Source organism: Artemia franciscana, chromosome 10 (genome assembly GCF_032884065.1).
Source record: "Artemia franciscana chromosome 10, ASM3288406v1, whole genome shotgun sequence".
NCBI classification, from domain to species: domain Eukaryota; kingdom Metazoa; phylum Arthropoda; class Branchiopoda; order Anostraca; family Artemiidae; genus Artemia; species Artemia franciscana.
In genome coordinates, this window is record NC_088872.1 from 24,028,295 (window position 1) to 24,052,765 (window position 24,471).

A 24,471-nucleotide genomic window follows, 5' to 3' on the forward strand; every position below is an offset into this window, starting at 1 on the left:
TAACATATGCACAATTATCAATCACGAAACAAAGATCGAGTGAATTAACTTAGTTAAAACAGCATTAAGATAGATGTCCGTATCAACCATTTCTCTTGTATGAGAAATGTATGCTGTTATATCTTGTACTCTTGTACTCCATGTATACTCTTGTATTCTGCTTAAATTTTCAGAAACGAATGCTCAACCGTGCGACAGTAAATCCTCCAGAAGTAGGAAGCTCTAATACTTTATATAGTTTCTTGATGCTTATAAATTGGTAGGGTATCTCAGAATTTTGAATCGAAAATAACTTGGTCTTCCATAGGGCAAAATCGTAGTTTGATGCCGTAAAGTGACAGGATCACACCAGATTCCGTGGTACAATCTTTTCGGTTATTTTGAACTGTCGGTAAAGCTTCTAATTTCCATTCGAAAGAGCCATGTCCCAATCTGCTAGGACTACTAATTTGTTGCGATTGGGAAAAGAAAAAAATCACCCATGATCTTTCTATTAAAAAAAGGAAAATTCTTGATTTTCGAAGATAGGAGCTTGAAACCCCCACTGTAGGATCTACTAACATACTTAATCTATTGATGGGATTTTCCGTCAGATCGCTTGCCTGTTTGGAGGTGTTCCCCGTATTTTTGGAAATCAGGCATATTGTCTTAGGCTCGTAGTGTTTATTACGAAAAATTAAGCTTAAGGAAATTTTATATGTTTGGAATCAAACAGTTTGTGGTAATGAATTGTATTAAGGAGCGATCTGGCTCAATAGTAACCAAAACTCTAAAAAACGAAATTTTGATACCAATACATCAAAAAGGATCAGCTTTTAATGTAGATTTTAAATATATAAGTTTCATCAAGTTTAGTGTTACCAATCAAAAGTCACGAGCCTGAGAAAATTTGCCTTATTTTCAAAAAAACACGGATGTGTGTTTATTTTTTCTTTTTTTTTGTTGTTGTTGTTGTTTTGTCTGTCGCGAGAGGTGTATTTAAGTTCTATGTGTAAGTTTTAGTGCCCTTGTAAGTGACCACAAAATTGGAGGGCAACTAGGCTCCCTCCCACGCTAATTGTTTCTCCAAAGTTACTGAATCAAAATTTTTAGATAGCCATTTTGTTCAGCATAGTCGAAATATCTAATAACTATGTCTTTGAGGATGACTTAATCCCCCACAGTTCCCAGGTGAAGGGCTGCAAGTTATGAACTTTGTCCATTGTTTACATATAGTATTATATGTAATACATATAGTACAATAGTACTAAATCCTACAATGGCAGAAGAAACAGCCGAGGAAGCTGCTCAAAGAGTTAATTCAGAGAGACATTTTAGTATAAATCCTACAATAGCAGAAGAAACAGCCGAGGAAGCTGCTCAAAGGGTTAATGTCGAAAGGGTTGTGGCTAATAGAGAAAGTAAGAAAAGAAAGCGTGCCGAGGAATCACAAGAACAACGTGAAAACAGGCTTGCGTCTCAAAGAGAAAATGACGACCGGGACACAGGGAATATAAATGACGACACTCAAAGAAAAATTACAGACCGGGACACAGGGAATATAAATGACGACCGGGACACAGGGACATAACTATAACGGGGACGCCGGGGGGCACAGGGGGGATATATAAATGACGACGGGGACACAGGGAATATTCGATTAGCAATCACCATCAACAAAGCTCAAGGGCAATCATTAGCAAACTGCGGTATAGATCTGAACACGGATTGTTTTTCCCATGGACAATTATATGTTGCATATTCAAGAGTCGGTAAACCTAACAATCTATTTATATGCACAGACAATGGGACAGCGAAGAATGCTGTATATTCGCAAGTTTTACGTAGTTAAAAACATATATATATATATATATATATATATATATATATATATATATATATATATATATATATATATATATATATATATATATATATATATATATGTATATATATATATATATATATATATATATATATATATATATATATATATATATATATATATATATATATATATATATGTGTATATATATATATCTATATATATAAAAATAAGTTGTCTGTCTGTGGATGTGTGGATGGATGTGTCAGGTGACGTCACCTGAAAAAACTGGATCAGGTGACGTCAAAACTGAAAAAACTAAAAAAGGCAAAAACTACAAAAAAAACTAAAAACTAATAAAAAAAATAAAAAAGCTAAAAAACTAAAAAAACTAAAAAAAGGCAAAAACTACAAAAAAAACTAAAAACTAATAAAAAAGCTAAAAAACTAAAAAAACTAAAAAAAGGCAAAAACTACAAAAAAAACTAAAAACTAATAAAAAAAAATAAAAAAGCTAAAAAACTAAAAAAACTAAAAAAACTAAAAAAAAGGTAAAAAACGAAAAAAACTAAAAACTAAAAAAAACTAAAAAAAAGGGAAAAAACTGAAAAATAAGCTAAAATAAAGGTAAAAACCAATAAAAAACTAAAAAAAAAACTGAAAAAACTAAAAAAAGGCAAAAACTACAAAAAAAAACTAAAAACTAATAAAAAAAGTAAAAAAGCTAAAAAACTAAAAAAACTAAAAAAACTAAAAAAAGGTAAAAAACTAAAAAAAATAAAAAATAAAAAAAACTAAAAAAAAGGAAAAAACTGAAAAATAAGCTAAAATAAAGGTAAAAACCAATAAAAAACTAAAAAGAAAAAAAGGAAAAAACTAAAAAAAAATTTCATCTAAAAAACTAAAAAAAACTAAAAAAGGTAAAAACTAAAAGAACTAAAAAAGAAAAAAATAAATGACGAAACTCAAAGAGAAAGCGACCAGGACAAAAGGAATGTTCGATTAGCAATCAACAAAGCACCGGGAAGCACCGGGACACAGGGAGTATGAATGACGACCAGGACATAAGTAAAAAAAAAAATTAACAAAACTAAAAAGAAGTTAAAAACTACAAAAAAACTAAAAAGAAAAAAAAACTAAAAACTAATAAAAAAACTAAAAAATCTAAAAATCTAAATAAGCTAAAAAAGAAAAAAAAAGGAAAAAAATAAAGGAGAAAAACCAACGGGGACACCGGGGGAAACAGGGGGATATAAATGACGACCGGGACAAAAAAACTAAAAAGAAAAAAAAACTAAAAACTAATAAAAAATCTAAAAATCTAAATAAGCTAAAAAAGAAAAAAAAAGGAAAAAAATAAAGGAGAAAAACAAAACTAAAAAACGAATGTATATACAGACCGGGACACCGGGATACAAATGACGACCGGGACACAGGGAATATAAATGACGACCGGGACACAGGGACACAACTACACCGGGGGAAACAGGGGGATGTAAATGACGACCGGGACACCGGGACAGGGAATGGTCGATTAGCAATCACCATCAACAAAGCTCAAGGGCAATCATTAGAATCATGAGGTATAGATCTGAATACAGATTGTTTTCCCATGGACCATTATATGTTGCATGTTCAAGAGTCGGTAAACCTGACAATCTATTTATATGCAAAGACAATGGGACAGCAAAGAATGTTGTATATTCGCAAGTTTTACGTAGTTAAAACCATATATATATATATATATATATATATATATATATATATATATATATATATATATATATATATATATATATATATATATATATATATATATATCTATCTATATTCACAGGTGGGACATAGGGACACAACTACAATGGCGCGTAACTATTATGGCGCGTAACGACTTACGCGCGCGGGGGGGCTTGGGGGGGGCGCGAAGCGCCCCCACCAACTAGGTGTTGGGGTGGCGCGAAGCGCCACCCCAACAGCTAGTATATATATATATATATATATATACACATATGTGTATATGGCACAGGAGGGACCGGAGGGCTTCGGGGGGGGGGGTTGCGAAGCGCCCCCACCAACAGCTAGTACGTAATAAAATATATGAATATAGAAGTTTCTTACGCAAGTTAATTTGTAAGTTACGTATATTTTTTTCTAATAAAAACGGTCGTAAATAAAATTAAAAGTTTTTTAATGGCCTTTTAAGTAACCGAAAAAATTGGAGGACAACTAGAACCCCATTTTTTCTCAAAATCGTCCAATCTAAACTCGGAAAGCCATTTAGCCAGAAAAAAGTAAAATTAATATGCAAGTCTTGTTTTAATTGTTCATGTATGGTGAGCCAAAATCAAAACCTGCATTAATTCAAAAACGTTCAGAAATTAAATAAAAAAATCAACAAGTTTTTCCAACTGAAAGTGAGGAGTAGCATCACAACTTAAAACGAACAGAAAGTATTATGTATATGATGGGGTTCGTCCCCTTCTCAATACCTCACTCTTTACACTAAAGTATTTTAATTAATTTTAAAAGAGGAGCTATTTATTCTAATTTAACGGCCTTTGTGATTCAGGGGCAATTCTTAAAGAATTGGAACAAAATTCGAATTTTTGTGTAAAGAGCAAGGTATTGACGAGGGGGCGAACCCCTCATATACGTAATAAAAATATACGAATATAGAAGTTCGTTACGTAAGTTGATTTGTAAGTTACGTATATTTTTACTAATAGAAACGTTCGGAAATAAAATTAAAGGTTCGAATTTTGTTAACCAAGAAAATTGGAGGAGAACTAGGCCCACTCCTCGCCCCTTTTCCCTCAAAATCGTCCGATCAAAATTTTGAGAAAGCCATTTAGCCAAAAAAAATTAAAATTAATATACAAATTTTGTTTTTAATTATTCATGTACGGTGAGCCAAAATCAAAACCTGCATTAATTCAAAAACATTCAGAAATTAAATAAAAAATACAAGTTTTTCAACTGAAATTAAGGAGCAGCATTAAAACGAACAGAAAGTATTACGTATATGAGGGTGGTCGTGCCCTCCTTTCAAAAGAGCTTTTATTCTAATTAAACGGCCTTTGTGATTCGGGAGTCATTCTGAAAGAATTGGAACAAAATTCATACTTTAGTGTAAAGAGCGAGGTATTGACGAGGGGGCGAACTCCCTCATATACGTAATACAAATATACGAATATAGAAGTTCGTTACGTTAGTTAATTTGTAAGTTATGTATATATATTACTAATAAAAACGTTCGTAAGGAAAAATTAAAAGTTCTAGTGGCTTTTTTAATTAACCTAAAAATTAGGAGGGCACCTAGACCCCCTCTGCTTTTTTTTGTCAAAATCGTCCGACTAAAACTTTGAGAATGCTATTTAGCAAAAAAAAGGAAAATTAATAAGCAAATTTCGTTTTAATTATTCATGTATTGTGAGCCAAGATCAAAATCGCATTAACTCAAAAATGTTCAGAAATTAGATATAAAAAAACAAGTTTTTTTTACTGAAATTAAAGAACGAGATAAAAACTTAAAACGAACAGAAATTATTCCGTATATGAAAGGGGCTGTCCCCTCCTCAACGCCCTGCTCTTTACGCTAAACTTTGTCTCTTTCTCGCAACTCTACTTTTTAAAACAATAAAAGAAAAATTTTAGCGTAAAGAGCAGGGCGTTGAGGAGGAGACAGCGCCTTTCATGTACGGAATAATTTCTGTTCGTTTAATGTTTTAATTTCGCTCCTTACTTTGAGTTGAAAAAATTAACTTGTTTTTTTTTATTTAATCACATTAAAAGGCCAATTATTTTTATGCACTTGTTATCAAAAGTATTATTTTTAGAATTTGTTAGTATTTAATTGGTTTATTGTTCAGTTATTTTTGCAAATGGCTTCAAAAGTTTCGTGTTATGATGCTGTGTACACGTGTACAATCCAGATTGGCTAGTGTATTACTAAGCTGACTCTGACTTGGTTAATTCCATCAAGACAGGTTTCTTTAAAGATAAAATAAGTTTTTTTTCGATGGTAATTTGAAGCAGATAATCTTGTCCTCACCGTTAGATTACTATTATTTTTTTCTCTCTTCACGGATCTAAAAATTAAGAAAGTATAAATCTATTTTTTCGAACAGTTGCTAAATATCAATGCATTGACCTGGCGCTATTTAGATCAAATCTAAGTCGTATCGCATTATCCCCGAACTCTAGAATAACCGTATGCAATCATGTACCAGAAGTATGCAATCAAACAGTTTGTGGTAACGAACTGTAGTAATGAGCGACCCGGCTCAATAGTAACCGAAACTCTAAAAAATGGAATTTGATACCAATAGTTACATCAAAAGAATCGCATTTTAATGTTAATTTTAATTATATAAGTTTCATCAAGATCAGTTATACCCATCAAAAGTTACGAGCCTGAGAAAATTTGCTTCATTTTAGAAAATAGGGGAAACACCCCCTAAAAGTCATACAATCTTAACGAAAATCACACCATCAGATTCAGCATATCAGAGAACCTTATTGTAAAAGTTTCAAGCTCCTATCTACAAAAATGTGGAATTTCGCATTTTTTGCCAGAAGACAGATCACGGATGCGTGTTTATTTGTTTTTTTTGTTTGTTTGTTTTTTTTTCCCCAGGGGTGATCGTATCGACTAAGTGGTCCTAGAATGTTGCGAGAGGGCTCATTTTAACGGAAATTAAAAGTTCTAGTGCCCTTTTTAAGTGACCAAAAAAATTGGAGGGCACCTAGGCCCCCTCCCACGCCCATGTTTTTCCAAAAGTCACCGGATCAAAATTCTGAGATAGCCATTTTATTCACCATAGTCAAAAAACCTAATAACTATGTCTTTGGGACGACTTACTCCCCCGCAGTCCCCGTGGGAGGGGCTGCAAGTTACAAACTATGACCTGTGTTTACATATAGTAACGGTTACTGGGAAGTGTACAGACGTTTTCAGGGGGATTTTTTTGGTTTAGGGGGAGAGATGCGAGGGAGTTACGTGGGAGGATATTTCCATGGAAAAACTTCTCATAGGGGAAGAGAATTTCAATGAAGGGGGCGCAGGATTTTCTAGCATTATTTAAAAAAAAAAACAATGTAAAAATGAATATGAAAAGTTTTTTCTACTGAAAGTAAGGAGCAGCATTAAAACTTAAAACGAACAAAAATTATTACGCATATGAGGGGTTTACCTCCTCGTTATACCTCACTCTTTACGCTAAAGTATTTTTAGTAATTTCAACTATTTATTCTTAGGCCTTTGTGATTCAGAGGTCATTCTTAAGGAATTGGGGCAAAATTTAAGCTTTAATGTAAAGAGCGAGGTATTGACGAGGGTTGAATCCCCTCATAAACGCAATAAAAACATACGAATATAGAAGTTCGTTACATAAGTTAATTCGTAAGCTGCGTATATATTTTACCAATGAAAACGTTTGTAAAAATTTAAAAGTTATAGTTGCTTTTTTAAGTAATCAAAAAATTGGAGGGCAAATAGGCCTCCTCCCTCGCTCCTTTTTTCTCAAAATTTTCCGATTAATTGCAATTAATTAATATGCAAATTTCGTTTTAATTATTTATGTACGGAGAACCAAGATCAAAACATGCATTAATTCAAAAACGTCCAGAAAATTAAATAAAAAAAACAAGTTTTTTTTAAATGAAAGTAAGGAGAAACATTAAAACTTAAAACCAACAGAAATTACTCCGCACATGAAAGGGACTTTTCCTCCTCAACGGTCCGCTCTTTACGCTAAAGTTTCTTACTGTTTCAAAAATAGAGTTAGGAGAAAGAGTTTTTCGGATTGCTAAAAAATTGGTGAAATAATCCGTTCTCATGATGTATGATCATACAAACGTTCGCTCCACTCCTCCCAACAGCCATCCTTCCGCAACTGCACAACAGGGGCTGTTCCCTCCTCAACGCCCTGCTCTTTACGGTAAAGGTTTTTACTGATTTAGAAAGTAGAGTTGAGAGAAAGAGTCAAACTTTAGCGTAAAGAGCGAGGCGTTGATGAGGAAAATTCCCTTCCATATACGAGGTTAATTTCTGTTCGTTTTAAGTTTTAATGTTGCTCCTTACTTCCATTTAAAAAAACTTTTAAAGAATAACTAATTTAGCAGTAGAAATAAGGCATAACAAATTATGCTGGGGCCAAAGGACAAATGCGTTCTCTGAAGTTCAAATACTTTTGGATAGTCACAAATCAATTGGCTGTTTCAAAATATTGGTTCTTTTTCGATCAATACGGTTGTTTTGTCGTATTGTGGCCCACTATACTTTTTGTTTTCTGGAAAGGACACTAGGAATTTAAATATGCGTTGATATTAGCCAGCTTTTGGAATTCTACTACAACCTTTTTGTTTCTTTTTCGAAATAATAAAATATTGAATTAATACATATGCATAACTTCTCAGGAGAAGCCCCAAAGTACGTATTTTCCTGGATAGATGACGGAACCCTCGGTCCCAGGGTTCTGTAAAGTGTTGAATTTCACGATGTTATTTTTATGGCACTTGGTATTAACCAAGTGACATATAGCGATCGCAAATTCTGTCGGTCTGTCTGTCTGTCCCGGTTTTGCTACTTCAGGCACTTCCAGGCAAGCTAGGACAATGAAACTTGGCAGGCATATCAGGGACCGGAACAGATTAAATTAGAAATAGTCGTTTTCCCGATTTGACCATCTGGGGGGGGAGTGGGGGCCGGTTAATTCGGAAAAAATGAAGTATTTTTAACTTACGAATGGGTGATGGGATCTTGATTAAATTTAATTTTTGGAAGGATGTCGTGTCTCAGAGCTCTTTTTTTAAAACCCCGACTAGATCCGGTGACATTGAAGGAGTTGGAGGGGGGAACCTAAAATCTTGGAAAACGATTAGAGTGGAGGGATTGGGATGAAACTAGGTGGGAAAAATAAGCAGAAGTCCTAGATAGTTATTGACATAACCGGAACGGATTTGCTCTGTTTGGGGGAGTTGGGGGGGTTAATTCTGAAAACAATTAGGAAAAATGAGGTATTTTTAACTTACGAAGGAGTGATCGGATCTTAATGAAATTTGAAGTTTAGAATGATATCGTGTCTCAGAGCTCTTATTTTAAATCCCGACTGGATCCGGTGACACTGGGGGGAATTGAGGGGGGTGGGGGTTAATTCTGAAAAAAATAGAAAAAATGAGGTATTTTTAACTTACGAAGGAGTGATCGGATCTTAATGAAATTTGAAGTTTAGAAGGACATTATGTCTCAGAGCTAAATCTTGTTTAATTTGATTTAAACTTGATTTGATTTGATTAATTTAACTTGTTAATTTGAAATCAAATTTCTTAATGAAATTTGATATCTAGAAGGATCTTGTGCCTTAAAACTCTCATTTTAAATACTGACCAGATCCGGTGACATTGAAGGGAGTTGGAGGGGGAAGGCGGAATTTTCGGAAAACGTGAAATCGAGGTATCTTACGAATGGGTGATCGGATCTCAATGAAACTTGATATATTGAAGAATCTTATATCTCAGATGCTCCATTTTCAATTCGTATTGGATCCGGGGACATAGAGGGTTGGAGGGGGGAAACAGAAATCTTGGAAAACGCTTAGAGTGGAGATATCGGGATGAAACTTGATGGGAAGAATAAGCACAAGTTGTAGATACGAGATTGACATAATTGGTACGGATCCGTTCTCTTTAGGGGAGCTGGGGGTTGTTAATTTGGAAAAATTAGAAAAATTGAGGTATTTTTAACTTAAGAACTTGTGACCGGATCTTAATGAAATTTGATATTTAGAAGGAACTCATGTCTCAGAGCTCTTCTTTCAAATCCCGGCCAGATCTGTTGAAATTGGGGGGAGCTGGTGGGGGAAACCAGAAATCATGGAAAATGCTTATAAATGTCGTAGATACGTGACTGATGTAGCCGGACCGGATCTGCTCTCTTTGGGGGAGTTGGGTGGTGGGGTTCAGTGCTTTTGCGAGTTTGGTGCTTCTGGACGTGCTACGACGATGAAAATTGGTAGGCGTGCCAGGAAGCTCTACAAATTGACTTGATAAAGCATTTTCCCCGTTTCGAACATCTGGGGGCTGAAGGAAGAGGAAAAATTTGAAAATTTGAGGTATTTTTAACTTGCGAGTGGGTGATCGGATCTTAATGAATTTTGATATTTAGAAGGACCTCGTGACTCAGAGCTCTTATTTTAAATCCTGACCGACATTAAGCCTCTGATTTTCCTTTTAAAGCAATCTATTCATTCCTAGAATTTTGCTAGAGCTCATACCATATGAGCTCTTGGCTCTTCCGACCTCGTCACAAGTGCCATATGAGCTCTTAGCTCTTGTTATTATTATCATCCTTCTTTTGGAGGTACAATAGTAATTCTTTCTCTGAAACTAGGTACGTTTTGTTTACCGATAACCTTTGATAGGCATTTGCAAACTTCGTAAATCTTGTATGTTCGGATTCATAATAAAAAGCAGATTCTTATTATATATATTGTTTTCGACTTTTGGTCACTATTAAATAAAAAAAACAAGTTTTTTCCCAAGCTGAAAATAAGGAGCAACATCAAAACTCAAACGAGCAGAAATTGCTACGTATTTGATGGGGGCTTCCTCCTCCTTAATACATTGCTCTTAACGCTAAATTTTGTTTTAGAACATTTAAAAAATCTTGTTATTCTAATTAAGCGGCCCTTGTTTTTCTGGAGTCGTTCTTAAAGAATTGGGATAAAAAGTCGAATTTCAGCGTAAAGAGTGAGGTATTGAGGCGTGGGCAGCCCCCCTCATATGCGTAATAATTTCTGTTCGTTGTAAGTTTTGATGCTGCTCCTTACTGCCAGTTGAAAAAAACTTGTTTTTTCTTTGATTTCTGATTGTTTTTAAACAACGCCAAGAAATCTGGCCTTTCTCCATGAGAAGTTATTCCCATTTAAGATCCCCCCCCCGCAAGGTAAATTCCTCTCAGACAATTCCATTCTAGCTAAAAATTCCTCCCGAAAAATTTCTTTCGGACGGTTCCGGGTGAAAAGTATTTCTTAGCGTACTTTCATTTGAAAAGATTGTTTTTAAAATCATGCCGGAAATCCCCCCCTCCGTGGAAAAGATTCCCGCAAATACACCGCCCCCTAGTACATCTCCACATGTAAGATTGAGTCAGCTACGAGAAAGTAAGATAATAAAAAAAATTGTATAGGAATCCTGGAAAATTCCCCCAGTGTAAGATTCCCCCTTGAAAGTTCACCCCGCGGAAAATTACCTCAACATAAAAAATTCTCCCCCTAGAAAATCACCATAGCGGAAAATTCACCCCAACCCCCACCCGAAAGATGTATGGACACTTCCCAATAACAAATACTATACGGAAACAATTGACAAAATGTATAACTTAATTTCCATTCCCCAGGGGCTATGGGGCTCATGTTATGTCCAAAGGTATAGTTGCCTTTCAACTATGCTGAACGAAATGGCTATCTAAAAATTTTAATAGGACGACTTTGAGGGAAAATGGGGGTGGGAGTGGGGCTGGTTAAACTCCAGTTTTTGGTCACTTGAAACTCCTGGAAGAAAATAAAATAAACGCGCATCCGTGATCTTTCTTCTGGCAAGAAAATACATTCCACATTTTTGCAGATGGGAGCTTGAAACTTCTACAATAGGTTCTCGGAAACGCTGAATCTGATGATGTGATTTTTATTATGATCTCTTGACTGGGAGTGTTTCCCTCTTTTTTCGAAAATCAGGCAAATCTTTTCAGGCTCGTAGCTTTTGATGGGTAACAATAAACTTAATGAACCGTATATATTTGGAATCAGCGATTCTTTTGATATATCTATTGACATCAAAATTCGGTGTTTTAGAGTTTTGGTTACTATTAAGCCGCGTCGCTCCTTACTTACTGTTCCTTACCACGAACTGTTTGATTAACTATTGAAAAGTTCTGCTTTTTATCTGTCGTTCATTATTCTGAACAGTTTACTATAGTTACTTCCTTTCAAACTGCAACAGCAATGGGTAACGAGCTTAACCCATGTATCTTCGTACAAAACAATAAAATAAAAACAGATTTTTTTTTCAACTGGAAGTCAAAAGCTACGTTGTTACTTAAAACGGATAGAAATTATTCCGATTGTTAAGGGCCCTGCTCCCTCCCGCCCCTCTTTCGTTGTGCTGAAGATTCTTATTGCTTTAAAAAGCTTCTTTTTTTCAAACGAACAGACAAAATATAGCCTAAAAAGTGAGGGGCTGAGGAGGGAGCAGCCCCCCTAATATACGGAATAATTTCTGTACTTTTTGAGTTTTAATGTTGCTCCTTATTTTTAATTGAAGAAATGTGTTTTTTATCGGTTGCTGGTCGTTTTTCAAGTCATGCTGGGGATCTCCCTCCACCATGAAAAATTTCCCCGAAAGATATCCTCCCCGTGGAAAATCCCCCTCCCCGCAAAATTTTTTCCATATTTCTCAATAATAAATAATATATGTAAACCATGGACAAATTGTATAACAAACCCTTTCTCCCTGGGCTGTGGGTGGGTCATGTCATCCCCAGATACATAGTTATTGTACTTTTCAACTACACCAAACCGTCATGTCCAAATTTTTATCGGATGTCTCTGGGGTAAAAAGGGCACAGGAACTTTTAATTTGCGTTTGAATTAGCCCTTTCCCTATTCCCTAAGGTCATTCGTTTGACACTATCATTCCTGGGAAAAAAATAACAACAAATAAACACGTATCTATGATCTTTTTTTTAGCAAAAAATACAAAATTCCACATTTTTATGTGTAGAAGCCGGAAGCATTTTCTGTAGAGTTATCTGATATATTGAATCTGATGGTGTGATTTTTAATAAGATTGTTTGTTTTTTAGAGTTGTTTCCCCCTTTTTTGAAAATCAGGCAAATTTTCTGGGGTTCTAGCTTCTGAAAGTAAATTCTTTCGATGTTCGAACTGTTATCAGAATCCGCTTGTTTAGAGGTTCGGTTTCTATTAGGCCGAGTCGTTCCTTACATACACTTTGTTACCACGAAATGTTTGATTGGAATGAAAATAAAGCTATTTTTCATTTACGAAAGTTAATCTTTTCCGTTTTAATCTGCACCTATTCATCCCTTTGATTTGAAAAATATCAAAGTGTGTTTAATCTAACTGAACACATTTTAGATCTTTTTTGAAAAAATATGTGCTTTTATTATTTTCATCATTGAAAAGGTGGATTCCCAACAATGCAAGGTTTTAATTGGAAATCCGAGGTCCCCCTTAAAAACCTTTAACTCGCACTAGAAGCGGCTTTTGCATATATGTGACCATTCTGTTATGCCGGAAAAACTAATTATCCGGGTAATCTCCCCAACAATGATCCAAAATATCTCACCCCTCCCCTCCCCACACACACTCACACAGAAAATTAGAGAGTTTTATCTTAAAGTACACATTTCTCTTTGTTTGAAATCATAGGTAGCGCACTAGCGCTGCCTAAGTAAAGAACGGTGTTGGCACAATGTATTGTTTTATTTTTTTGACCAGGGCACTTCTTAAGAAGAAGTTGTCGTAGAAACTTCGGAAAGGGCTCTTTCGATTGGAAATCGAAAGGGCCAGTACCCTTTTTAACAGTCAGAAGTGATAGGAGGGCAACCAACCCACCTTCTACGCCCATCATTTCTCCAAACACATCCAGTCAAAATTTTGTTCAGTGTAGTTGAAATATCTTGAAATTATGTCTTTGAGGACGACCGACCCTCCATAGCCCTCAGGACAAGGGTTGTAAGTTATGCCATGGGGACAAATAAGGTTTTTATGGAAAGAGTGGTTGTATAAGCTTCGGAGGAGGCTCACCGGATTGTTAATCGGAAGTTGTAGGGCCCTTTTCAAGAGTAACAATGATCGAAGGGCAGGTACCCCCTCCCCCACACGTTGTTTTTCCCGAAATCCATCGAATTGAAATTTTAAGATAGCCGTTTTGTTCAAAATTGTCCAAAGATCATATAACAAGGCTTTTAGGGTTGAAACAAACCCCAGAGCCTAGCGGTAAGGGTTGTAAGTTACGCCCCGGGGGCATTTAAGGTTATTATGGAAGAGATGGTTATATAAACTTTAGAGGAGTCTCATTTGAGGGAAAATTGGAAGTTCTAGTTCCCTTTGAAGAGTCAGAAGTGATGGAGGGCAACTAGCCCCCTGACCACCCCTCTTTTTGCCAAGCGCACCTGATTAAAATTGTGGGATATCCGTTTTGTTTAAAATATTCCAAGAATATATAACTGTCTCTAGGATTGGCACAACCTTTCAGAGCCCTTGGGTAAGGGTTGTAAGTTATGTCCTGGGAGCATATAAGATTTTTGTGGAATGGCTGGTCGTATTAACATCAAGTGAGGCTCATTTGATTTAAAATTGGAAGTCATAGTTCCCCATATTAAGAGTCAAAAGTGATCTGAGAGCAAGCAGCCCCCCCCCTCTTCATGCCCACCATTTGCCAAGCACATCCAATCAAAATTTTGAGATAATGATATTGTTCATTGTAGTTGAAGGGCCCGGAAATTATGTCTTTGAGGACGACAACCACCCCATAGCCCCTAGGGCAAAGGTTGTAAGCTATGCCCTAGAGTTATATACGGTTTATATAGAAAGGGTGCTCGTACATACTTCCGAGGGATCTCATGGATTGGTAATATCCTTTTTAAGAGTCAAAGTTATCAGATGGGCAGCTACCCCCCCCACCCACACAAACACATCGTGTTTTCTCGAAATGCATCCAATAGAAATTTTGAGTAGCCATGTTATTCAGAATAGTCCAGAGATCATTTAACGGGGCTTTTGGGGTTGTTACAAACCACCAGAGCATGGGAACAAGTGTTGTAAGTTGTTCCCTGGGGGTATTTAAGGTTATATAGGATGGATAGTGTTATAAACTGTAGAAGAAACTCATTTGGTTGAAAATTGGAAGTTATAGTTCCATTTAAGAGTCGAAAGTGATAGAGATCAGCTAGCTTCCTAACTACCCCTCTTTTCATCAAACGCATATGATCTAAATTGTGAGATGTCCATTTTAAAACAAAACTGTCCAATTAACATATAACAATTTCTCCAGGATTGACACAACTCCCCAGAGTCCTGGGGAAAGGGTTGTAAGTTATGCCCTGGCGGCGTATCAGGTTTTTATGGAATGGTGTGCCGTATAAACTTCAGATATGGCTCATTTGATTTGAGATCTGGAGTTACTGTGTCCCTTTTAAGATTCAAAAAGTGACTTGAGAGCAACCCCCCCCCCCCCCCCAGCGTCCATCATTTCCCAAAAACAAACATTCAAACAAATTTTTTCAGCATTGTTGAAAGGTTCAATAATTATATGTTTGGGGATGTCAACTCTCCTCCCCCGAGGTCTCAGAGCAAGGGCTGGGACTAGTGTCTTGATGAAGGTCCTGAGGTTTTTTTCACCTGGCCCATAGGTTTTTAAACATTTAAGTTTGTATAGGTAAACAATAATATCTCCTAAACTATTGCGTAATAACAACGTGTGTGTAATAGACCAATAATCAATAACACCTGCGTCCTGGGAAAATAATTGAGGGGCTAACAACTTCAGATACACCCTCTCTGGGGTCTTTAAAGTCAGTAATAGCACACTACTCATAACTTACAACTGTTGCCCCCAGGCTCTAGTACGTTTTGTCAACCCCGAAGGCATTGTTATAGGATCTTTGTATTATTTGGACAAAATGGTTATCTCCAAATTTAAATCTGATGCATTTGAGGAAAAGAGGCTGCGCGGGACTAGTTGCCTTGGAGCTTCCGACTTCCCATTGAATGAACTCCCTTCCAATTTTATACAACCATTTCTTCCCTATTAACCTTATATGTTAACAATGGGTAACTAGCATAACTTATAGCCCTTGCCCTGAGGCCTGCTGGGGGATTGACCCCAAAGACATAATTACTGACCTTGCAACTTTGCTGAACAAAATGGCTATTTCACAATTTTGATTTAATGTCTTTGGGGAAAGGATGGACGTTGGGGAGGGGCTGCTTATTTCTAGTCACTTTTGACTCTTAAAAAAAAGCACTAGAACCCTCAGTTTCCAATCGAATGAGCTTCTCTAGAACTTACTACCTCCTTGTATCCGAAGTGTCTTGGTAAAAAAAAGGAAAATATATAATACATTGTGCCCATGCTCTTTACTTGGCAGTGCTATTGCGCTGCCCATAATATGTAAAATGTTGATTGGTATAATTTAAAGAATTAGAAGATCTGAGAGGGGCACGAACCCTCAGCCTCTCCTGTCTGTGCCCAGACCTGACCAACGCTTTGGATCCTTAAGGTTGTTCTGTCCTCCAGTTTTTAGAAAGATGCCATCCTATGAGTTCTGCTGTGGTAATGATCGTAATCAATTGCCCTCGGGGCTTCCTGAATCTTGTATAAAAAGTACCATAATTAGAAGTGTCTTTTGAGTGTTTGCTATATTTAGCGTATGTACTCAGAAGCATGTCTTTCACCAAGAGTTTTAAATAGATGGTTGAATAAATATTTCATAGACTAAACCCTTGCCCCATTCATCCTTGTTGACAGATATGTTTCTTCTGATAAGCGTTGTCATTTTAATGAAAACAAATTCGTACTTTGAATTCCTTGGAAAAGGTCTTTATTTAATTAAAGTTATGATAATTTGTGATATTTCCTGTGATTTTCCTAGAGGGAAACTTGTGTGTTTGATCTGCTTATCACTGTTCAATTTAAGGGTCATTACAACTTGTCTAAACATTAGTCTTTAATATAGTTTAAAGATTTTGGTTACACAAACGGTGTAAACTGTAATTATATACCGCAATATATTGAAGCTTGAGGATATGGTTTTTAATACTTCTATAGTAAGTCATTTTGGGGATGTCTTTATAAATGGCCTCATTTTCTAAAGCGTTGTTATATATTTATAAACCTAGTTACGTGTATTATATTAGGCTAAATGTAATTTGCTCGTGATATTTGGTATGATTTTACAGAAAAAGTAAAACTACTAAAAACACGATCAGATCCCGATAAAAAGATCTTCAGATCCCAATCAGATCCCTAGAATTGTTTTCAGCATATCAGAGTGCCAAAGACTTATGTTTTCATGTATCCCAAATTTATCCAGTTAGTCCTTAGGCCCAATCGGTCTTTTGGGTTTTTATTTTAGCCATTACTGCAGGCGTGTTTGTTTAAAATCTTTTCATTGATGGCAGATAATTGGCGATTGCACTTCCCCAATCTTGAGCAGGGTTGCCAATTGAATCATTTTATGCCAAAAGGACATATTCCCATATATTCGTACACAGGGACATAAAAGGACAAAAAAGTGACTCATTTTAGAAATATATGACCTAAAACGAAACATTTCCCAACTGAATAGATATTTCTGTAAAAAATATCACTTTTGACCAAAGTAGTACTTTTTCTTAGTTCTTTATTTTAACTTTCAGGTTGCCAGAAATGTCATTAGTAAAGAATTGTCTTTAAAGTAAATGGTTTAAATATTTATATGAGTTTCGTGCTTTCACACGAAGTCATATTGCAAGAATGTTTTTTGTAAATTTTTTTGCTTTCATTATATTTGATGTTAACTGTTGAAAGAGGCTTATGAAGCATTTTTTGGTAAATAATAGAACTAGTTAAAAAAAACTTCGTTTTTGATGCTTCAAGACTGGTCCGAAAATTTTGGGTGATGATGGATTTGAAAGAAAATTGCTGTATCTATTGTCTTTTTAAGCAACAAAATATCATAATAAATTCGATTACAATTTTGGACGAATACTGCATCTTTACGTACAAGATAACGTAACCCAGGTATTTTTTGAAAAGTTGCTTCTCTAGGGTATGATGTCATATTTGAGGGACTCTGTTCCCTCATGAACCTGAAATGCCCCTGAAATGTCGTCACATTCCATGAAATGTCGTCACAAACTATTTTTCAGAATATTCCTTGTATAACAAATTACAAAACATAAATGGTTAATTTTAAAATTAATTGACAGGTGCCTAATAATGTGTAATCTTTTAATGATCTTAGTTGGGAGTGATACCTACAATGATTTTAAAGATCAGTTCTCCTTAATTCTTTAAGTTCAAGAAGCAAACATAATGGAAAAGCATTCTCCGATGAGAGTCATTTGCGCTTTACTGAGATTAAATAGACAAAAAAACAAGTTTTTTCTACTGAAAGTAAAGAACATATTAAAGTTAACACGGACAGAAATTGTTCTGTATGTGAGGGCTGCTGTCCCCTCCTTTATGCTCCTCTTCACGCTAAAGTTCTTTAGTACTATTAAAGTGGGTTTTGATTCTAATTAAACGGCCCTTTTGTTTCAGGAATAGTTCTTAAAAAAGACGGACAAAAGGTTGAACCTTAGCGCAAAGAGTGAGATATAGGGGGAGGACAGCCTCCCTCAAAAGCTGAATAATTTCTGTTTGTTTTAAGATTTAATGTTGCTCCTTACTTTTAAAGGAAAAAACTTGTTTTTTGTTTAATTTCTGATCGTTTTTCAAACAATCCTAGGAAATTCATCTTCTCCTCCGTGGAAAAGTCGCCCTTCATGTAACCCTCCCCCACGAAAAATTCCTCTTTAGAAAGTTCTTCCCATGTAAAACCCTTCCCCCTGGGAAATGTCCCCAGGACAATTCCATCATCACTGCCAATTCTCCCTAGAAAATTTCTTGCGGGTGACTCTGCTTTAGAATCTTAGAATCGTGATGAAAAATACTCCTTAGGATACTTTCATTTGAAAAAAGACTTTTTTTGCTTAATTTTGGAAAATTGTTCTCCCGTGGGAATATTTCTCCGCGGAATGGAACATTTTTCCTGGTGATAATTCCATCATGAAAAATTCTCCCATGCAAATCTCCCCTACGTAAAAATCCCTCGGAGAATTCCTACTCTGCTGAAAGTTTCTCCCGGATAACAATATCTCAGAGCATCTCCACATGTAAAATGGAGTTGCCAATTAGAAAGTAAGACAAATAAAACGAATCTTGTACATGAATTCTGGCAAATTCCCCCAATCTAAAATTTTCCCTGAAGAGTTCACCCTCGGAAGTTTCCATCCCAACGAGAAATTCTCCCGTAGAAAATCCATTACCAGAAAACCCTCCCCCTGAAAAATGTCTGTATGCTTTCTGATAACAAATAATATATGAAAACAATGGGCAAATTGCATAACTTATTACCCTTTTTCCTGTGGCTGTGAGTGGTCATGTCATCCCCAAAGACATAATTATTGGGCTTTTCAACTATTTTGAACAAAATGGCTATCTAAAAGTTTTGATTGAACGACCTTGGGGGAAAAAGGGCACTAGAACTTTCATTTTCCGTTCAAATGAACCTTCTCCTAACCTTGTAGGACAATTCTGTTTTATAATTTCGGTCACTATTGGGATGAGTCGCTCCTTATTTAGAGTTCGTTGCAACAAACTGTTTGAAAACAAAACATATGCTTAAATTTCCGAGACTGAAGATCATAATTTAGAAAACAGTCGGGCAATTTTCATTAGTTTTTTTTTCAGTAGTCTTGGTTGTTACAGAGATTTTCTTTCTTTTGTTTGTTGCTTTTGTTGAATGTTTTGGCAAACAAAACCACACACACTGATCGTAATAAAACTTGTTTTCAGTTAAGCCCAAATGATGCTCTGGTCTTTAGAAGGTTTAGGGGGCTAGGAAGGCTTTTGGTAACTTCTGTCGCTTTTAGTTTTGCTTGATTATTCATTTAATCCCTGCCCATTTTGGGTCTAATTTATTCATTGATGGTGATTTCTGTATATTTTAAGTTTGAATGATTGTTTGGCTTGATTTCTGCTCGTCTTTGGTTTAATGTTGCTCTTGACTTTTCTTTGAGAAACATCCTTTTGTAAAAAATTGTTTAGTTCAGTTCATCTAGCAGGTCCAAAGGTCTAGATAGTATTCCTCCCAGATCGATATCACCCTCATTGCCCTAGGGGCAATAGTCCTAAATTATGTAATTTGCTCATTCTTCTCAGATAGGTTTTTGCGGAAATATGGCCATGTTTGATCTTGGTTATCGGATCAGCTTGGAGCCCTTAGGGATTGTTTCCTAGGCCAAGATTTTTAGAGTTTCCAAGAGTAGGATCTATATTCAAGTTATCTGCAATATTTTGGGAATGCATTGTGGGATGTGCATTGTTGAAACGTTTATCGAGCGCTTTGAGCCCCGAGTTTTTGGGCTTTTTTGGTGGGGGGAGTGTGTCCCTAGACAAATTTTTGTACATTATGCTCATTTTGGCCCAAAGATTTAGCTTTTAGTACCAAAATGAGTAACTACCAAAAGCATTTTCTCCGTTGCTGTGTTCCCCCCCCCCAGAACAAAACTGTATCATCTTAAAAAGGACGATCTATGACATTTTGAACCACTGGACAACCGAGATTTAACATAAAATGGCTATCTGAAAATTTTGGTCAGATCTGTTGGTGTGCTGTGTAGGGATCGGGTAGCGAAAAGGACATGGGAGGGGGAATGATTGATCTTTAATCACGTTTGACTGTTAAATACGGTACTCTACCTTTCAACTTCCAACCGAATGAGCCCCTCTTCCAAGTTTCTAGTACCAGTCACTCCTTACTGAGTGGTCAGGGGAAAAAATAGACGAAATAGTCCTGCCTCTGATTAAACCTGTATAATTTGAAGTAGAACCATATAATCGTTAAATATTATAAAGGGATGTGTAGGTTTCACCAAAGGGGACTAATCTGCTGCTTCGACTACACTCTCATTGGACAATTTAGCCACTCAAGGCTTACAAACTGGCGAATACTCCCCCTCTTCCCCACCCTCCTTTAAAGGTTTAAAAAAAAATGCTCTCATAGTTTAATTTTGGCAAGATTTTGTTATCTTGTATTCTTCATTTTTGTTTGTAAATTTTTTTCATATCAAGCGTTTATCAGCGTAATGGTATTGAGCGAAACATACGTCTCGAAACTATGGGGGCTCTGCTGGATCCAGACCGTGAAGTAACAATCACACTGACCCTTGCAATCTTTGTGCATAAATTGTGAAAATGAATCTAAAGCCATTCCTTGATATTATGTATTGTATCGGATTAACGACGCTTCTTGACTACTAAGGTCCCTGCGTCTGCCCTGCAGTGCATTCCTGCAGCATGGTTCGATCTCTGGGTCCCGTATTACCAAGCTAAGGTCAAACCCACTGTGCCACCACAGGACCTTGATATTATGGATATTATGAGATAACTAATTTGAATTTCAGCATTGTTAGTAAGTGTTCCGTAGATTGAGAAAGTGGTTGTGTATCTTCATTAATAATATTAGCACCTAATTTTGAAGGATTTAAACTAGTGTCCTCGCACACAGCACTTTTCTTGTTATGCAAGAACTTTTCATTTATCTTTTTTACACTTTACCCTTTGGAAACTACATTAAATATGTTGCTATGTGATTTCATTAACTGTGATACTATAATTATGATTTGTATAATTGCATGATGACAATAGCTGAACTTATGCTGAAATCTGGAAATTTTGTTTGTCAGATTATTATGATTGTTTGATCTACCTTATCTAAATTTTAGTGGCAGTCTAAACATTTCGTCTAAAAGTTGTTGCCCAAGATAGCAATAATTGCAGTTTTTTTTCAATTTGTTTTGACATTTTTATCGCATGAAAATCTAAATATTTTGTGATCAAAAAGTCAATATTGATTCTTGTTTCTTTCTATTCCAGTTTTCCATGCCCTGAGAAGACCTGTTAAATAAAAAGGCTTCACTTTCCGCTTCAGTGTTGTAGGTTTTATGGTTAAATTTTAACAATCAGAACACTTGGATGACTCATAACCCAATGGACGTTTCTAATTAAAATTTTCGAGCCATAGGACTTGACGACCTAACATTACAGGACACCGAACATCGAACTCTTATTTCTTACACCTTAAAACTTACCCATTATGTATTTAACTACGTCCTTATACGTAAAGGATATTCCTTATTAGGGATAAGAAGATCGTTGAAATCTAGTGAAGAGCAAATCAAATATGACATCATACCCCAGAAAATTAATAAAGATACAATATTTTGTTAACTTCAAAAGGCACAAGAAATAGCAACTGCCTTTCAAATTAGCCCTCTCTGTCTTGTCCCAGTTCCCCGCTAGCGATGAAAAATAAAGTGGAAAAATTCAAATTCACATAAATCAGTTTAAAAAAAAACATTTTTCTACTAAGACTAGTCGAGTTAATAGTTACCATTCCCCGAATCAGCGACAAACTACAGTTCTTTCTCTCTAGTCAGTTGTTTTTAAATGTGTTTTTTTTAGCTCTTGATTACTATGGACCTTCTTTCGTTCTTTACTGGGTTGCACTATGGATTTATGTATATTTGACATACACAAAATTTTTGTGAGAAAGCGTTTTATTGAGACAGAATGAGCTTTCCTCTATGAGGACATTGTCACTGTTTTTGGTCAGCATCGTTTTTCATGAGTTTTGGTAAACATTTTCATTACCCCCATGAATAAGACTTATCCAAAGATACATCCGCCTCACTCCTTGAAAAATATAAAAATGTCGACATGAAACTTCATGTTTGGTATTTTAACCAATTTCCATTCCCTCTTCAGAATTTCTTTCGGTGTGCACCTTTTCAAGAGTGATTAGTATTTTTGACGTGTTGTGATACCAAATTTAACCTGTGTGCTTAATGTGATAGTAAAACCTATAGATACTACTAAAAACCCATCGCCTGACACAACTGCACATGCTTCTACATTCAAGTTATTCAGAGCTTCGCTCTCCACTCTTCCATTATGGTCTTAGTTTATGTGGGGCAGAACCATCTGGAAAATCTGGACCTCTAAAAAAAAGGATTCGTTACTAATTTCAAAAGCAAAATTTTTTCTCCTTTAAAATTACAAACATTTTAAATGCATCCATTGATTTTGATCTGGATGTTATTTAATGTAACCTCAAATCATTTCTCTATCATGAATTAAGAAACTGATAACGTTTCTTCCTAGGATAATTGCTCTTGTCAGAAAGTTGTTTCACATTTGGGAAAATTTGGGATATTAGCCTAATTGTGTAACTGTGTGTTTGACTAGACTGAAAAATTTATTGATACAATAGCTCAATTTTGTTTCCCCAGCGGTAATAGTTTTGCAAATGTTTAGTAAGTCTCAGAGGAATTGTGGTTTAAATTTAACGAAGTTTCCTGGGTTTGATTTTTGCTTAACAAAACAAGAAATCAAATACAAGATTAAAGAGTAACTTACTTAAGATTGTGGAGCACAGTTTATTTCAATGCAATATATATTTTAATTTTTAGTTACAAAATATTCGGTTTAGAGTTACATGTTTTACAACATTTGCTTAAATAAATGAATGTAAGAGCTTACATTGCTTGTAATAAAATCACTGACTGATGCAGAACTTGATTGCGATCATAATATAACCATGATCAAGGCTAAATTCCGTGATCATGGAAATGTGAAAATTTAAATAATAAACAATCAACAAGTATACTGATCTTTATGGCTATATTGCTTTAATACATAATAATTAAATAAATAAAAAAAACAAGTTTTTTTTAACTGAAAGTAAGAAGTTACATTAAAACTTAAAACGAACAGAAATTACTCCGTATATGAAAGGGGCTTTTCCTCCTCAACGTCCCGCTCTTTACGCTAAAGTTTGACTCTTTCTCTTAAGTCTACTTTTAAAAACAGTAAAAAACTTTAGCGTAAAGAGCGGGAGGTTGAGGAGGAAAAGCCCCTTTCATATACGGAGTAATTTCTGTTCACTTTAAGTTTTAATGTCGCTTCTTACTTTCAGTTAAAAAAAAAACTTGTTTTTTTTATTTAGTTTCTGGACGTTTTTGAATTAATGCATGTTTTGATCTTGGCTCTCCGCCAAGATTAAAACGAAATTTTCACCTTTTTTTTGGCTAAATGGCTTTCTCATAGTTTTAATCGGAAGATTTTAAGAAAAAAAAAGGGCGAAGTAGGAGGCCTAGTTACCCTCCAACTTTTTGACTACTTAAAAAGGCAACTATAACTTTAAATTTTTCATTAGTAAAAAAATATACGTAACTTACGCATTAACTTTCGTAACGAACTTCTATATTCGTATGTTTTTATTGATTATATGAGGGGGTTCACCCCACGTCGATACCTCGCTCTTTACATTAAATCTTCAATTTTGTCCCAAGTCCTTAAGAATGACCCCTGAATCACAAAGGCCGTAGGATAAATAATTGAAATTACTAAAAATACTTTAGCGTAAAGAGCGAGGTATTACGAGGAGGTAAACCCCTCATATGCGTAATAATTTTTATTCGTTTTAAGTTTTAATGCTGCTCGTTGCTTTCAGTAGAAAAAAAACTGTTCATGTTTATTTTTTCATTGTTTTTTTAAATAAAGCTAGAAAATCCTGCGCCCTCTTCATTGAAATTCTCTTCCCCCATGACCAATTCCTCCATGGAAAGATCTTCCCACGTAACCCCCCTCAACTCTCCCCCCCCAAACCAAAAAATCTCTATTCCCTGAAAACGTCTATTCACTTCCCAATAACCATTACTATATGCAAACATAGGCCAAAGTTTGTAACTTGCAGCCCCTCCATCGGGGACTGTGGGAGTAAGGCGTACCCAAAGACATAGTTATTAGGTTTTTCAACTATGGTGAATGAAATGGCT

At 35.5% G+C, this 24,471-nt stretch overlaps 1 protein-coding gene across 3 annotated transcripts in view; it reads left to right on the plus strand.

Annotated features, from left to right (window-relative positions):
• LOC136031946 (bifunctional 3'-phosphoadenosine 5'-phosphosulfate synthase-like) overlaps window positions 1-24,471 on the plus strand; it is a 69,048-nt gene that overhangs the window by 4,176 nt on the left and 40,401 nt on the right. Inside the window, exon 1 of one of the 3 annotated variants that reach the window (XM_065711951.1) lies at window positions 16,507-16,653. The exons of the other annotated variants lie outside the window; for them this stretch is intronic. Within the exon in view, the coding sequence (XP_065568023.1) occupies window positions 16,633-16,653 (21 nt within the window). The 5' untranslated portion in view covers window positions 16,507-16,632. Of the gene's footprint in view, window positions 1-16,506; window positions 16,654-24,471 lie in introns of those variants that run through there. 3 annotated transcript variants of the gene reach the window in all.